This window comes from Delphinapterus leucas, chromosome 14 (assembly GCF_059928025.1).
Source record: "Delphinapterus leucas isolate spDelLeu-1000000601 "Yukka" chromosome 14, BTC_Dleu_Yukka2, whole genome shotgun sequence".
Taxonomy (NCBI): domain Eukaryota; kingdom Metazoa; phylum Chordata; class Mammalia; order Artiodactyla; family Monodontidae; genus Delphinapterus; species Delphinapterus leucas.
Window position 1 is genome coordinate 46,315,945 of NC_143142.1, and position 15,886 is coordinate 46,331,830.

General features: G+C 34.5%; 1 protein-coding gene across 1 annotated transcript in view; it reads left to right on the forward strand.

The window, feature by feature from the left end:
• DSG1 (desmoglein 1) overlaps positions 1-15,886 on the forward strand; it is a 41,687-nt gene that overhangs the window by 16,417 nt on the left and 9,384 nt on the right. Inside the window, exons 6-12 of the mRNA XM_022586780.3 lie at positions 2,192-2,358; positions 7,297-7,431; positions 7,739-7,924; positions 10,067-10,326; positions 11,775-11,914; positions 14,234-14,494; positions 15,710-15,843. Of these exons, the coding sequence (XP_022442488.1) occupies positions 2,192-2,358; positions 7,297-7,431; positions 7,739-7,924; positions 10,067-10,326; positions 11,775-11,914; positions 14,234-14,494; positions 15,710-15,843 (1,283 nt within the window). The remainder of the gene's footprint in view (positions 1-2,191; positions 2,359-7,296; positions 7,432-7,738; positions 7,925-10,066; positions 10,327-11,774; positions 11,915-14,233; positions 14,495-15,709; positions 15,844-15,886) is intronic.

A 15,886-nucleotide genomic window follows, 5' to 3' on the forward strand; every position in this document is an offset into this window, starting at 1 on the left:
GGAGAAAATATTTGCAAATGAAGCAACTGACAAAGGATTAATCTCCAAAATATACAAGCAGCTCATGCAGCTCAATATCAAAAAAACAAACAACCTAATCCAAAAATGGGCAGAAGACCTAAGTAGACATTTCTCCAAAGAAGGTATACAGATTGCCAACAAACACATGAAAAGGTATTCAACCTCACTAATCATTAGAGAATTGCAAATCAAAACTACAATGAGGTATCACCTCACACCAGTCAGAATGACCATCATAAAAAATCTACAAATAATAAATGCTGAGAGTGTGTGGAGAAAAGGGAACCCTCTTGCATTGTTGGTGGGAATGTAAACTGATATAGCCACTATGGAGAACAGTATGGAGGTTCCTTAAAAAACTAAAAATAGAACTACCATATGACCCAGCAATCCCACTACTGGGCATATACCCTGAGAAAACCATAATTCAAAAAGTGTCATGTACCACAATGTTCATTGAAGGACTATTTACAACAGCCAGGACATGGAAGCAACCTAAGTGTTCATCAACAGATGAATGGATAAAGAAGATGTGGCACATGTATACAATGGAATATTACTCAACCATAAAAAGAAACAAAACTGAGTTATTTGTAATGAGGTGGATGGACCTAGAGTCTGTCATACAGAGTGAAGTAAGAAAGAGAAAATCAAATACCGTATGCTAACACATATATACAGAATCTTAAAAAAAAAAAGGTTCTGATGAACCTAGGGGAAGAACAGGAATGAAGACACAGACATAGAGAATGAGGACACGGGCAGGGGAAGGGTAAGCTGGGACGAAGTGAGAGAGTAGCATTGATATATATACACTACCAAATGTAAAATAGATAGCTAGTGGGAAGCAGCTGCATGGCACAGGGAGATCATCTCAGTGCTTTGCAACCACCTACAGGGATGGGATAAGGAAAATGGGAGAGAGACACAAGAGGGAGGGGATATGGGGATATACATATGCATATAGCTGATTCACTTTGTTATACAGCAGAAACTAACACAACACTGTAAAGCAATTATACTCCGATAAAGATGTTTAAGAAAAAAAGAATGTTTGTTTTAAAAATTCACAAAATATGAGTAAAAACACAATAGAAATGCGTTCTTTGCTCTCCCTAGCACCGTTTTTCAGGGGCAAGTACCATCACTAGTTACTTAGGTACATACTTTCTACAATCATGTAAATATATATAAACGTGTTTCCAAAGAAGAAACAAATGTGACCATATTTTACATACTTATCCACAATGTGAGTTTTTATTGAAATATATTTTGAACACATTTCCATATTAGGAAATACATGTTTATTCATTCCTTTTAACAATTTCATGAGATTTCGTTGTATGAATGCACCATGATTAATGAATTAAATGCCTCTGAAAACATTTAAAAAATGATGCTGAAATGAATACACACACAGAGATTGAGGGAGAGAGAAATGGGAGCTGGTAGTTGGTGTCTACAGACAGGCCAATTGTGCTTGGAACAGAGTTAATTGTAGAGAAGTCTAGTTTATGAATGCTGGAAGCTTTTCACATTCTCCAGTGTTCTTCATCAAAACTGCTAATAAGATTATTGGAAAAAGTGAGGGATAGGACAAAGTATGTAATTAAACAAGCATTTTTTTAAACCTACTAGTTACTTAGCATTTTACTAGAGACCACGCAAAATACAACAATAATATATATTTATTGAATGTGCACTATTCAATAGGAACTTCACATAATTTTCTTCATATAGATGTTTAATTCTTTCATGAACTCAATGAGGACGGTACTATTATCATCCCTGTTTATAGATGTGGAAACTGAGGCCAAGATCACATAGCTAGAAAGTGCTATAGTTGGGAATGAGTTGGTCTGGCCTTATATCATTTTGTTTCACCATAGCAGCCTTTTTAAAAAAGAATTATACTAGAATAAGAAATGAAAAGGCAGAAGAAAATATTTCTTTGTTTTCTAGCTATCAGTAATGTCTATGGTCCCTGGTAAAATGTGATCTTTTTATCAAGACAAAGGTATAGAAAGGAGCTAAGATATTGGTATGTCGAAGTGGTAGAAAGGGAAAATGATAGAGTGCCCATTATATGGACCAACTAACCCTAACACCTTGTGGGAAAAACAATATATATTATACTGTCCATTTGCAATCAATTTCTCCTAATTTCTAGATACACTGGTGATGATGCTCAATGCTACTGATGCAGATGAACCAAATAATTTGAACTCAAAAATAGCCTTCAAGATCGTAAGACAAGAACCTTCTGATTCACCAATGTTTATCATCAACAGATACACTGCAGAAATTCGAACAATGAATACTTTTCTGGACAGAGAGGTAATTCTTTTTTCTTTGAGTGAGCTGTAGTCTCAAAGGAACTGATTCTAAAAGCAAGAGTTCTAAGAAAAAAAAGAAAACAGTACTTTAAAATTTTAATTACATAACCTTTTCACATAATGGTAATGACATAAATATCTGTGAGGTGAAAAAAATAGGGATCCCTCAAATAGATTTTATACTCATTTTTCATTTAATCTTACTTAGCGTTTGTCTCAATGTAAGAAAACTACATTCTGAGAGTACATAAAAATACACACAAGGTAGAGGCAAAAGCTCCTTTTTTTTTTAAAAGTATGTCCTATAATGAAATAAATTTAAGAAACAATTGCTATTATGTCTCCCATCTTGGTGAGTCACAATGCGTGTGAACACGGTAGAAGCTCCAAGAATTTTTACAGGCTAAGAAACTTGTTTATCTTTCCTTTTTGTTTTGTTTATTTGTTTGTTTATCTTTCTTTGAGCCAGCATATCCTAGGCGCATTTAAGAGAACCCCTTTTTTTTTTTCTCTTCCTATATCTCATCTACTGACAGCCCACTGAGTACTTTGGGAAATGAATCACAGAATCAGAATGATGGATAGGAATTAAGTAACATCCAGACCAGTCTTTTCATTTACAAATAAAAAAATAATTACTGATTGTTACCAAATTAGAACCAGCATTGCATGGTTTCTATAATGCCATGTGGTCCCTTGTTTTAATTTTAAAATATCAACTTTTTCCATTACGTTTTTTAATGTGGATAGAATATAACTGATGTGCATATATTTTAGAGTTATAAATGAGGAAGTTTTATTTTCTATTTGATATTTAATTAAATTTCATTTTAAGTATTATAGTTATTTTAAAATGACATCTCCCTGCTAATGATTCCTAGATTTAGGATAAATCAGATTATTTTAACACTCTTTATTGATCCAAATGCCATCAGTTTCTAGGTTACCATTATGTCCTTTTTTACTTGTTTGAAAATTACCATAAGAAGAAATTGACTATTTAGGTATTTCTCTCTCAAACTTTCTTAAAGGGCCCAGTGGGTTTCCTTTAACATGAAAAGAGTTGTAATGGTGAAGAGCTCTAAAAAGTAAAGGAACTCTGCAATCACTGGCAAGCCACCAGAGCAGATATTTTATTCTTTCTAATTTTTTTTTGGATTATAGTTGATTAACAATGTTATGTTAGTTTCAGGTGTGCAGCAAAGTGATTCAGTTATACGTATAAATGTATCTATTCTTTTTCAAATTCTTTTCCCATTTAGGTTATTACAGAATATTGAGCAGTGTTTCCTGTGCTATACAGTATGTTCTTGTTGGTTAACTATTTTATTTTTTAATTATTTTTTAAACTTTTTATTGGAGTATAGTTATTAATAGTGTTGTGATAGCTTCAGGTATATAGCAAGGTGATTCAGTTATACATATACATGTATCTATTCTTTTTCAAATTATTTTCCCATTTAGGTTGTTACCTAATATTGAGCAGAGTTCCCTGTGCTATACAGTAGGTCCTTGTTGGTTATCTATTTTCAACATAGCAGTGTGTACATGTCAGTCCCAAGCTCACAATCTATCCGTCCCCCCACCCTTCCCCCACCAGTAACCATAAGTTCATTCTCTAAGTCTGTGAGTCTGTTTCCACTTTGTAAGTAAGTCCATTTGTATCTTTTTTTTTTAGATTCTGCATATAAGTGATATCATATGATATTGTCTTTCTCTGTCTGACTTACTTCACTTAGTATGATAATCTTCAGGTACATCCATGTTCTTGCAACTGGCAGTATTTCATTCTTTTTAATGGCTAATATCCATTGTATGTATGTACCACATCTTCTTTATCCATTCATCTGTCGATGGACATTTAGGTTGCTTTCATCTATTGTAAACAGTACTGCAATGAACATTGGGGTGCATGTATGCTTTCGAACCATGTTTTTCTCCAGATATATGCCCAGAAGTGGGATTGCTGATCATATGGTAGCTCTATTTTTAGTTTCTAAAGGAACCTCCATACTTTTCTCCAGAGTGGCTGTACCAATTTACATTCCCACCAACAGTGTAAGAGGGTTCCCTTTACTCCACACCCTCTCCAGCATTTACTGTTTGTAGATTTTTGATGATGGCCATTCTGGCTGGTGTGAGGTGATATCTCACTGTAGTTTTGATTTGCCTTTCTCTAATAATTAGCGATGTTGAGCATCTTTTCATGTGCCTTTTGGAAATCTGTATATCTTCTTTGGAGAAATGTCTATTTAGGTCTTCTGCCCATTTTTGGATTGGATTGTTTGTTTTTTTGATATTGAGCTGCATGAGTTGCTTGTATGTTTTGGAGATTAATCCTTTGTCAGTTGCTTCATTTGCAAATATTTTCTCCCATTCTGAAGGTTGTCTTTTCGTCTTATTTATGGTTTCCTTTGCTGTGCAAAAGCTTTGAAGTTTCATTAGGTCCCATTTGTTTATTTTTGTTTTTATTTCCATTTCTCTAGGATGTGGGTCAAAAGGATTTTGCTGTGATTTATGTCATAGAGTGTTCTGCCTATGTTCTCTAAGAGTTTGATGGTGTCAGGCCTTACATTTAGGTCTTTAATCCATTTTGAGTTTATTTTTGTGTATGGTATTAGGGAGTGTTCTAATTTCATTCTTTTACATGTGGCTGTCCAGTTTTCCCAGCACCGCTTATTAAAGAGGCTGTCTTTTCTCCATTGTATATTCTTGCCTCCTTTATCAAAGATAAGGTAGCCATATGCACGTGGGTTTATCTCTGAGCTTTCTATCCAGTTCCATTGATCTATATTTCTGTATTTTTGCCAGTACCATACTGTCTTGATTACTGTAGCTTTGTGGTATAGTCTGAAGTCAGGGAGTCTGATTCCTCCAGCTCTGTTTTTCTTTCTCAAGAATGCTTTGGCTATTCGGGGTCTTTTGTGTTTCCATACACATTGTGAAATTTTTTGTTCTAGTTCTGTGAAAAATGCCATTGGTAGTTTGATAGGGATTGCATTGAATCTGTAGATTGCTTTGGGTAGTATAGTCATTTTCACAATGTTGATTCTTCCAATCCAAGAACATGGTATATCTCTCCATCTATTTTAATTTCTTTCATCAGTGTCTTTTAATTTTCTGCATACAGGTCTTTTGTCTCCTTAGGTAGGTTTATTCCTAGATATTTTATTCCTAGATATTTGCAATGGTAAATGGGAGTGTTTTTTTAATTTCACTTTCAGATTTTTCATCATTAGTGTATAGGAATGCAAGAGATTTCTGTGCATTAATTTTGTATCCTGCTACTTTACCAAATTCATTGATTAGCTCTAGTAGTTTTCTGGTAGCATCTTTAGGATTCTCTATGTATAGTATCATGTCATCTGCAAACAGTGACAGCTTTACTTCTTCTTTTCTAATTTGGATTCCTTTTATTTCCTTTTCTTCTCTGATTGCTGTGGCTAAAACTTCCAAAACTATGTTGAATAACCGTGGTGAGAGTGGGCAACCTTGTCTTGTTCCTCATCTTAGTGGAAATGGTTTCAGTTTTTCACCATTGAGAACGATGTTGGCTGTGGGTTTGCTATATATGGCCTTTATTATGTTGAGGTAGGTTCCGTCTATGCTCACTTTCTGGGGAGTTTTTATCATAAATGGATGTTGAATTTTGTCAAAAGCTTTTTCTGCATCTATTAAGATGATCATATGGTTTTTATTCTTCAGTTTGTTGATGTGGTGTATCACACTGATTGATTTGCGGATATTGAAAAATTCTTGCATCACTGGGACAAATCCCACTTGATCACGGTGTATGATCCTTTAAATGTATTGTTGGATTCTGTTTGCTAGTATTTTGTTGAGGATTTTTGCATCTATTTTCATCAGTGATATCGGCGTGTAGTTTTCTTTTTTTGTGGAATCTGTGTCTGATTTTGGTATCAGGGTGATGGTGGCCTCATAGAATGAGTTTGGGAGTATTCCTTCCTCTGCAATTTTTTGGAATAGTTTCAGAAGAAGAAATCCATGTTAACTCTTCTCTAAATGTTTGATAGAACTTGCCTGCAAAGGCATCTGGTCCTAGACTTTTGTTCATTGGGAGTTTTTTAATCACAGTTTCAATTTTAGTACTTGTGATTGGTCTGTTCATATTTTCTATTTCTTCCTGGTTTAGTCTTGGGAGATTGTACCTTTCTAAGAATTTGTCCATTTCTTCCAGGTTATCCATTTTATTGGCATACTGTTGCTTGTAGTTTTCTCTAATGATCCTTTGTATTTCTGTGGTGTCCTTTATAGCTTCTCCTTTTTCATTTCCAATCTTACTGATTTGAGCCCTCTCCCTTTTTCTCAGAGCAGATAGTCTTAACCTGGCATTTGTGGAGAACCCTCAAGACGTCTCTAACTATGAATCCTCTAAAATTATATCCACAACTTTGAGTGAGGATGCATATATGCATGTGTCTGGGAAAGGCTTCATGGCTTTTACCAGCTTCTAAAAATTTAAGTACCTTTGTGTAGAATCAAGAAAACAGATCATCAATAACTGTACTGCCACCCCCCAAAAAATGCAAACCATTTGCTATCTCTTTATTCTTCAGGGGTTGATAATTTGGGGTACAGAATTTTAATTCCATAAATTCTTAGTAAATCTTAATCTCTCCCCTCCTGATCATTTTGTTCTGCTTCACCCTTTATAAACTTTTTCAACATATAATAAGGAATGATGTCTTTTAAAATTTTTGCTTCTTTTAAATGATGCTGAATAAGAATTTTTGGGAATAGAAGTGGCAACTTCATATTGATTCATGTGAGATTTTCGAATTTTCAATATTCTGTGTTACCTCTATCTTCATCATAGATTTATGTAAATGTTGATCCAACATTTTAAAAGATCCTTGTATGAGACAAAATAAAAACTGTCTACATCAACTGTGGTATTGTTTGTTGTGTGTATTTTTAGCAATATGGCCAGTACTCTCTAGTTGTAAGAGGCTCAGACCGCGATGGGGGGGCAGATGGTATGGCAGCAGAGTGTGAATGCAGCATTAAAATCCTCGATGTCAACGATAACATCCCATACATGGAACAGTCATCAGTAAGTATTAGTCCTTGAATTTAACAACAACTTTAGGTTCATTACCTTCTAAAATTTGTTCAAACAATTCTATTTATATATGTACATGTTATCTTTAGTCATACACAACCCAAATGTACACAAATATTTCATCTCATGTTTGTCTACATAATACATATGAAAAAACCCCTATTTGAACAATGAAAAGTGAGACCACAAACATAGATCTCTTTCCTATATCATGAATAACTATAAACATTCTATATAAAACTAATATAGTTCTATTTCTCATACAGTTTGTGCTAAAATTTTTTACTTCTTGTTTCAGTATTCCATAAGTATTGAAGAAAATGCTCTAAATTCAAATTTGCTCCAGATTAGAATAATTGATTTGGATGAGGAGTTCTCAGCTAACTGGATGGCAGTCATTTTCTTTATCTCTGGAAATGAGGGAAATTGGTTTGAAATAGAAATGAATGAAAGAACAAATGTGGGAACTTTAAAGGTTATTAAGGTATGGAATAATTATCCTAAATATTTTGTTTTCTTGGTTTTTTTCAAAGTGTTAATCTTAAAATGATGTTAACATTTCACAAACTTGAGTGGGTGAAAGAATAAAAATTACTGTGTTTTAGAATTATACATGATATAGAGCTTTTTTATAGAGTTTTTCTGCTTATATAATTTCATAAAGACAGGCATTGAACTTTTACTTGAAACTCTTTCCTAGCAATACAATATTCCCTCACAGATCATACATTTTTAAACACAAATCTTATTTTATGCTTACAACAAAGTACAATTAATCCTTAAGGTTTTGCTTTACACATTTGAAGAATATTTTTTGAAGCAGATTAAACATTGCCTAAAAAAAAGTGTCCCTGTCAACACTGTACATCAATTATTATTCATCACATAATTTAAAAGTTGTTAGTTCATCCAGTGTGTTTTCACAGAATTAAAATTAAATTACTGTAATTGTAGGATTATCACATTCTCATCTCACTTCTGCAGCTGACCCAGGCTTATTACAGACATAAGTATACTAGAGACTTGGTCCAAGTCATAGAGATTTGGTCCAAGTCAACACAGTTCTCCTGTGTCCCCTCTACATTACTGATCCACCACATTTACCTGCAGTAGAATTTTCTCTGAGATTCGAGGGGGAAAAATGTCTGACTCCTAGGGAGCTTATAGTGAAGATTTCACCCTGTGCTACAAGACTTGTCAGTCTATTTTTTAAAATCTGCAATAGCTGTGCATGGATTGTACGTGATGCATGCAATATGTATTCCTCATGGTAAAATGTAATCTCTTTTTAACTGTTTTCTTCCTTCAGAATTGCTCTGGGAAATAAACTCCTAAGGAATTCTGTCCCCATAGGAATGTGTGATCATTTGTCTCATATGTCTTCATAAAGTGTCACCATGCCTACAGCTTCCATTCACTGAGGCAGTGTGCGGATGATTTAGTTTATTCTCTACAGCATCCCTGTAAAATAGGTTATATGCCCACATTATAAATAAATACACTGAGGTTCAGAGAGAGTTTGTAACCTGCTCAGTTCTCATCACTAGTAAGTGGGACAGCTGACATTCAAACCTAGGCTTCTCTAGCTATTAAGTTCACATTCTTTCCACTACACTATCTAGGTTTCCCTGCTGGGGAAACTGAGTCCTAATCTATTTCACCCCAAACTATGATATTACTTTAGAAAATTAATTGATCTATCTGGCCTCAATATCTCTGTCTGTAAAATGGGAATAATGTTCATTTTTCTCCCAGACATGACATCATATATTAATTCTTTTGTTAGGATTATATATATATATATGTAATATGTGTGTGTGATGTATATGTATACATAATTTTATAGTCATTCTTGGAGTTGCAAATAAAGCTAATATTAGAGCAAAGACTGAAAATTTTAGCTAAGTAGAGAGCTCAGTGTGTGAATCGATGGTCATCTAAACTACTGTTATATGAAAATTTTAAAAAATATAGTTGGTATTTATAGGCATAATGCATAGTTGTGGATTTTATGAGTAGTGGATTTTGACACCGTCTTTCATAATGAAAATGACTACTTGATAATTTTATAATATAAAGTGAATTTTTCCAGGATATGTTGAATAAAATATGGATTTCTTTTTATTATTTATATACTACATTCTATTATTTGATTTATTGAAAGAAGTCACATATACATTGTAAAATTTCTTGTACATAGTTCTTTATGGATAAAATCAGTCAAATGATTGAACCTATGATATACTTGGCCCATTCTTCCTAATAAATAGAGCTATTTTCTGAGAAACCTGAAATGATAGCATCTAACATAAACTCTCTTTGCATTACAAAATGCATGGATTTGACCACCTGTATTATTTTAAGTTTTTTAGTTTGGTGGACAATTAGAACTCATACATTTTCAACTTTTTCAACAAAAGATCTAAGACAGTTGGACTTTTTCTTACTGTATTTTCATGTGTTTGTATTGAATTGAATATAAAGAACAGAGTGTGTATTTATATGTATTTATATTTAATTAAAGAAAAAGATGTAAGCATTTTTTTGCCTATTATCAAAGAATATCTCTTTCCTCTAGAATGTTTTTTCCCCTTATAGTAAAACTATTTCACTATGTATTTTCTAGGCCCTAGATTATGAAGCTACGAAGAATCTTCAACTTAGTCTTGGTGTTAGAAATAAAGTTGAATTTCATCAATCAATTAAGTCTCAAAATAAACTCACAGCAACTGCAGTCTCTGTGACTGTGTTAAACGTAGTTGAAGGCTCAGTGTTCCGTCCAGGTTCAAAGACATTCGTAGTAACTAGTGAGATGGGACAAAACTATCAATTGGGAGACTTTATAGCTACTGATCTGGACACAGGTCTACCTTCAACCACTGTTAGGTAAGACTGACATTTTCCAACTAATTTTCACCACATATTGAACTTAAGTAAATATGTTCTTTTTAGAAAGTATCTGAATTAAAATATTTGTCACTATTTTTGAAATTCAATCATCAAACGTACTAATTGGGGAATTGTTACCTAATTTAGACTGTTTAACTTAAGAAAATATAAAAATTTGCACAAAATGTAAGATGGAAAAATGTGAAGGTTTAAAATGTGAAAATATTTTATCTGGAAAGTTTGATGCTCCTGTGTTTATATATTTTATTGACCAGTTATCTGATTACTACATATCATGGTTATCCCCCTTGGAAGATCTGATGGATTGATTTTTGGATTCAATTGATGGATTGAATTTACCATTGCAAATTTGCCCAGATTGAAATCAATTAGATTTAGTTAACGCATTTCAGATACTTTCTCTCTTTAATCAGCACGTAATATTGGTCAACGATAATGTTGATATGAAAAATTGGTTACATCGAGGAAAAATTAAGCTGTGTAGTTTTTTTTTAACTCTACGTATCCGAGTGTTTCTACTTGATCAATAAAAATCTGTGTGTATATGTGCACACGTATTTTGCAAATGTGCTTGTGATCAGGAATAATGGTGGAGTGGAAAGACCTCACAAATGAGTTTTAAAAGTTCTTTCTGTGTGTTCCTCTCACTCCATGTGAGTATTTCAGTTATAGCTCTTATCACACTGCACCGCCATTACTGATAAGCTCTCTTGTACTCCACAGATGTGAGTTCACTGAGGGAAGACCACACCCCTATCTGACTGCTTTCCAAGTTCTATTTCCTGAGTTTAGCACAATGCCTGACACAGAGAGCTATCTAACCAATGTTTGTCTAACGAACATATAAATGAGAAGGAAAACTTCAAAGTCAAAGATGAGAAGAGAAAGAGAATAGAGAATAGGATAGAGGCACGAGACAAGGACAGAGTTTGGAATCCACAAGAAGTCCTGTATATTCACTGTGTATGTGGGGAGGGGAGTGGAAATAGGGAAGGGATGAAAGCCAAGCTGCTGAAGAAGTAACTTCTTTGGTAAGAGAATAGTTTAGAATTAGCAGCAGCCCAGGAAGTCGCAGCATCTGGGCTGTCCAGGACAGTTCTGATGCTACCAAAATCAAATGAAAACGAGGCTGCAGGCGTCAGAGGATTATTCGTAAATCTAAGTGGGCTAGATGTAATAGACATTCCATCACAAGTGGCTGCTCAGTAATTCTTTTTTCTTAAATTTAAATCTTCATCCATTTCTGAATGTCCTCAAACAGCTGAAACTGCCCCCCCCCAAAATAAAGTCTCCAATAATTGAAAATTATATCCAGGAGTTACAATTACTGGCTGGAAACATGGTTTAAAATCAAAATCTCTCTTTCTCTACCCCCTGCTTTTAGATAGCTAACATTAATTTGTACCATTGTCTTTCAAATACAGATATGTAATGGGAAGTAATCCAACGGGCCTAATCGCTATTGACTCAAAAACAGGCATCATTATTTTGAGAAATAAAGTTACTGTTCAACAATATGAAATACTTAGGGGAAAATACCAAGGAACAATTCTATCTATAGATGGTAAGAAATCAATTTAATTTTTTCCCGTCTACTGGAAGTTATATATACATTCAGAAACTAAAATTTTAATTACTGTCTTTTGAAGTAACCCTTTTTCCAACAAAAGTTATCATATTGGGTATTATACAATCAAATCCTGAATGATACAAGAGGCATTATAATTTAGGGTTAAGACCGTGGGCTCTGGAATTAGACTGGATTGGTATCTCGTACCATCACTTACTAGCTCTAAGATTTTAGAGAAGTTATTTAACCCATCTATGGCTCAGTTTTCTCTTCCATAAAATGGGCCAATAACATTATGGATTTAGAAGTACTTAAGGAGTTACTACATATAAAGCACTAGACGAGTGCTGACATTCAATAAACGTTAGTTGGACTTCCCTGGTGGCGCAGTGGTTGAGAGTCCTCCTGCCGATGTAGGGGACACGAGTTCGTGCCCCGGTCCGGGAAGATCCCACATGCCGCGGAGCAGCTAGACCCGTGAGCCATGGCCACTGAGCCTGCGCACCCGGAGCCTGTGCTCCGCAACGGGGGAGGCCACAACAGTGAGAGGTCCACGTACCGCAAAAAAAAAAATATATATATATATATATATATATATATAATAAATGTTAGCTCGTATTAATGTCAGTAATGGAAAATTTTTAATTGTACTGTAAAATTATTTTCAAACAGACCCAAAGCCAAGTTAACTTAACTTTACATGATCCTTGGAAAGTTGATGTACAATTTTGTGTAAACAATTTGGAATTAGCATACTTATATTACTTTTCAAAACCAACAAAATTAAATTAGGCTAATCACTAGAAGGGAAGTTCCTCGAGGCTAATTCTAAGCAATATTTGCTACTTCAGTTTCTCTTCCTCCCTTCTTCCTCCTTCTCTCCCTTTCTTCCTCTTTTTCTTTCAATTGTCCTAAGAAGGGATTGACAATTTCCACTTGCTTCACAAGTTTAAAAGAAATAAAACAGCATTTCTTTAAAGTCATTCAACAATTCAGAATTTTTACCAAATTATGCTGGTCTTTTCCACAATCAGTCAAAATAAATGTAGTTTTTAAAATGTTTATTACAAATCGAAATGTTTATTCCATCTACATATAAAGTTTATTTCAGTGCTGAAATTGTCTTAAGCAATTGCTAGTTTACTCCTTTTCTTACATCCAACATCAAGCTTAATTGGACACATGAAAGAGAAATTGGAACTTTAATTTACTAAACTGTAGGCTGATGGCAAATAGGGAGCATTCCCTTTGTCATTAAAAAATACCACCTTCTGGGGATAAACATTAGATCTGATGATAATAATAAAGATAACAAAAACAGTAACAGTACAATAGAATTGTTGTATTCCAACAAAACAGTAACAATAGAATCAGCATAGCTGGGCTGAAAGGGCTTGGGCTTTGATATCAAATAGACTGTATGTAAACCTATCTCTGTTGTGTACTTCCAGGGATATCTTTATTCATTTATCCAGAAACTAAGTATCGAATTCTAACCAAACGTCAGCCATTGTGCCAGATTCTAGAGTGACATCAATGGACAAAGTCTAACAACAGCGCTTACATCTATATAATAGAAATAATAATAACAATAATAGTAACTTGCTGAAGCCAACAGCAATTGTGGAACCATTAAGTTGAAACAAATCACAGATATCTCTCCTCCTGTGTTTCGTCAACAAACACAATAATTTACTGAAACTTTGAAGGATAAGAAAAAAGCAAATTTGGAGTATCTGCTTGTGAAACAAAAGTGCTTCATTTTATTGATATGAAGATTCCCCTCCCCCAATAGTGCCAAATTCCCTCTCCTATGAGTTGTTTTAACTGTTGGTTGTGAGTTTGAGGATATGCTACTTTATCAGTAGGAGATTTTTCTACAAATGACTGACCAAGCTGCCCAAAGTCTGTTGGTTTTGTCAGCCCATCAAAGGAAAAAAGACAAGAACTGAAGATGAAAGACAGTAAAACAGCAAACAAAATCTAGTCTAATACATGGAGAAATGTGCAACCCATGGTCTAGAAATGTCTCCACAGTGGCTTATGACACACTGCTGACCAATACATAATGTGGTGCTTACTGTGTATGTTTCTCAACACATAGGACAGTTTTTCTCAAGCACTAATATTTATTCATAATGGTTTGATTTAAAAACTGAGTCACAGACAAGAGACAATATGCGGAGTTACTGAATTGGTGGGAATAAACACATTGAAATAAGTACTGATGCAAAGAGAAAATAGTTTTGTATTGTCCAACAATTATTACGCTAAATGTATAAAATATTTCTTTCATTTTAAACCTTGTTACAGATGCTCTTCAGAAAACTTCTACTGGTACAATCATTATTAAACTTGAAAGTGATTCCAGGGAAGAGGCACCGTCTAATGATAATAATACCAGTACTAGCACAAATGGCCTTACTTCCTCAGATGTTACCACGGATACCTACAAAAACTCAAATACTCTTGGTGTAGGTGGCACCACTGCTTTTCATCTAATAAGAAAGGATAATGTATATTTTGGTCCTGCTGGCGTTGGACTACTCATCATGGGATTCTTGATCCTAGGATGTAAGTACTTTAACAGTCCTGTTTTTACGTGCCCCCTAAAAAACTGTGGAGAGGAAATAAGTTTTCTGATCCTTTGATGACATATATTTTACAAATCCTTATTTTGGGCAATTCTCAAGAAATTTCTATGTTTGGTGTTGGGTTTATGACATGAAAAAAAACATCAAACAACTTGACCCCTTAGAGTGCAGTGGAGGATAAAAACTTTTTTGCTTTGAATCTCAATGTAATGGGAAAGTACCATAACAGACAGGTTCAAATTGCTATCTGAGTGAAGAAGACAGTCAGAAATAACTGACTGAAACAATCAGAAAAAGCTACATAGAGAAAGTAAACTCTGAGTTGGGTTTTAACAGATGAATAGGAGGTAGCCTAGTGGACAAGAAAAGGGGAACACAATATAAGAAGAAAAAAAATCCATGTGCAAAATCCCAAAAGAATGAGAGTGCAAGTAACTGAAATAAAGGACTCCAGCATAGAAGAAATAAAGGATGTACTTGAGAGCATGGTGAGAGTTGAGTCTAGAAAGATAGGCAGGGGCTAGACCTTGAAGGGATTTCATGCTGTGCCAAAGCTGCACAGCCTAAGGAAAGGAGAGCAAAATAAATGAAGAATTAAACTCCAGCTTTTAAATTCAATTGTCTGAGTCCTTCAAAGTTTACCCAAGTTTTCTGAGCCTTGCTTTGGCCAACTGTGAAATAATAAAACTTACTTCACAACAATACTTAGATAATGAAAAGGAAGTACCATGCATGGAAGCATTTAGAGATAGACCACATTGTATGATCACTACAGTGGACCTAGTCAAGGATCTAGACATGAGGGTATAATATCCAATGGATTCTTCAGGTGGTCTTTAACATTGCCTTGGATGATGACAGAAATTAGAGTGGTGATGAGCCAGATGCTACAGTCTCTGAGGAATATTTTTCCTTTAATATTTTCCTAAGTAATGACAGGGAAAAGACCCATCTGCTTTAATAGTATAATATGATCTGTAATCTGAATACTATATAACAAGTAAAAATTGATTGCAGTCTGAGGCTTACATTGACTTTGGTATCTCACCATTATTCAGCTTTTCTGAAACTTTCATAATAATGTTAGAATCAAATGGAGTTATATTAGGGGTTCAAATTTAATCATAAAAGCAGGTTGTTTTGTTTTAATATGGTCCCACTGCTGATTGCAATATTCCTATCTTTTCACCATCAGTGGTCCCATTTTTGTTGATGTTTTGTGACTGTGGAGGTGTCCCTGGTTGTAGGGCCAGCTTTAAGCCTGTTCCCGAATGTATGGATGGAGCAATGCATTCATGGGCGGTGGAAGGACCGGAGCCCAAACTTGTGGTAAGTGCTCACTAACAGTCTAGGTTGTTCTTTGTTCTGGGAT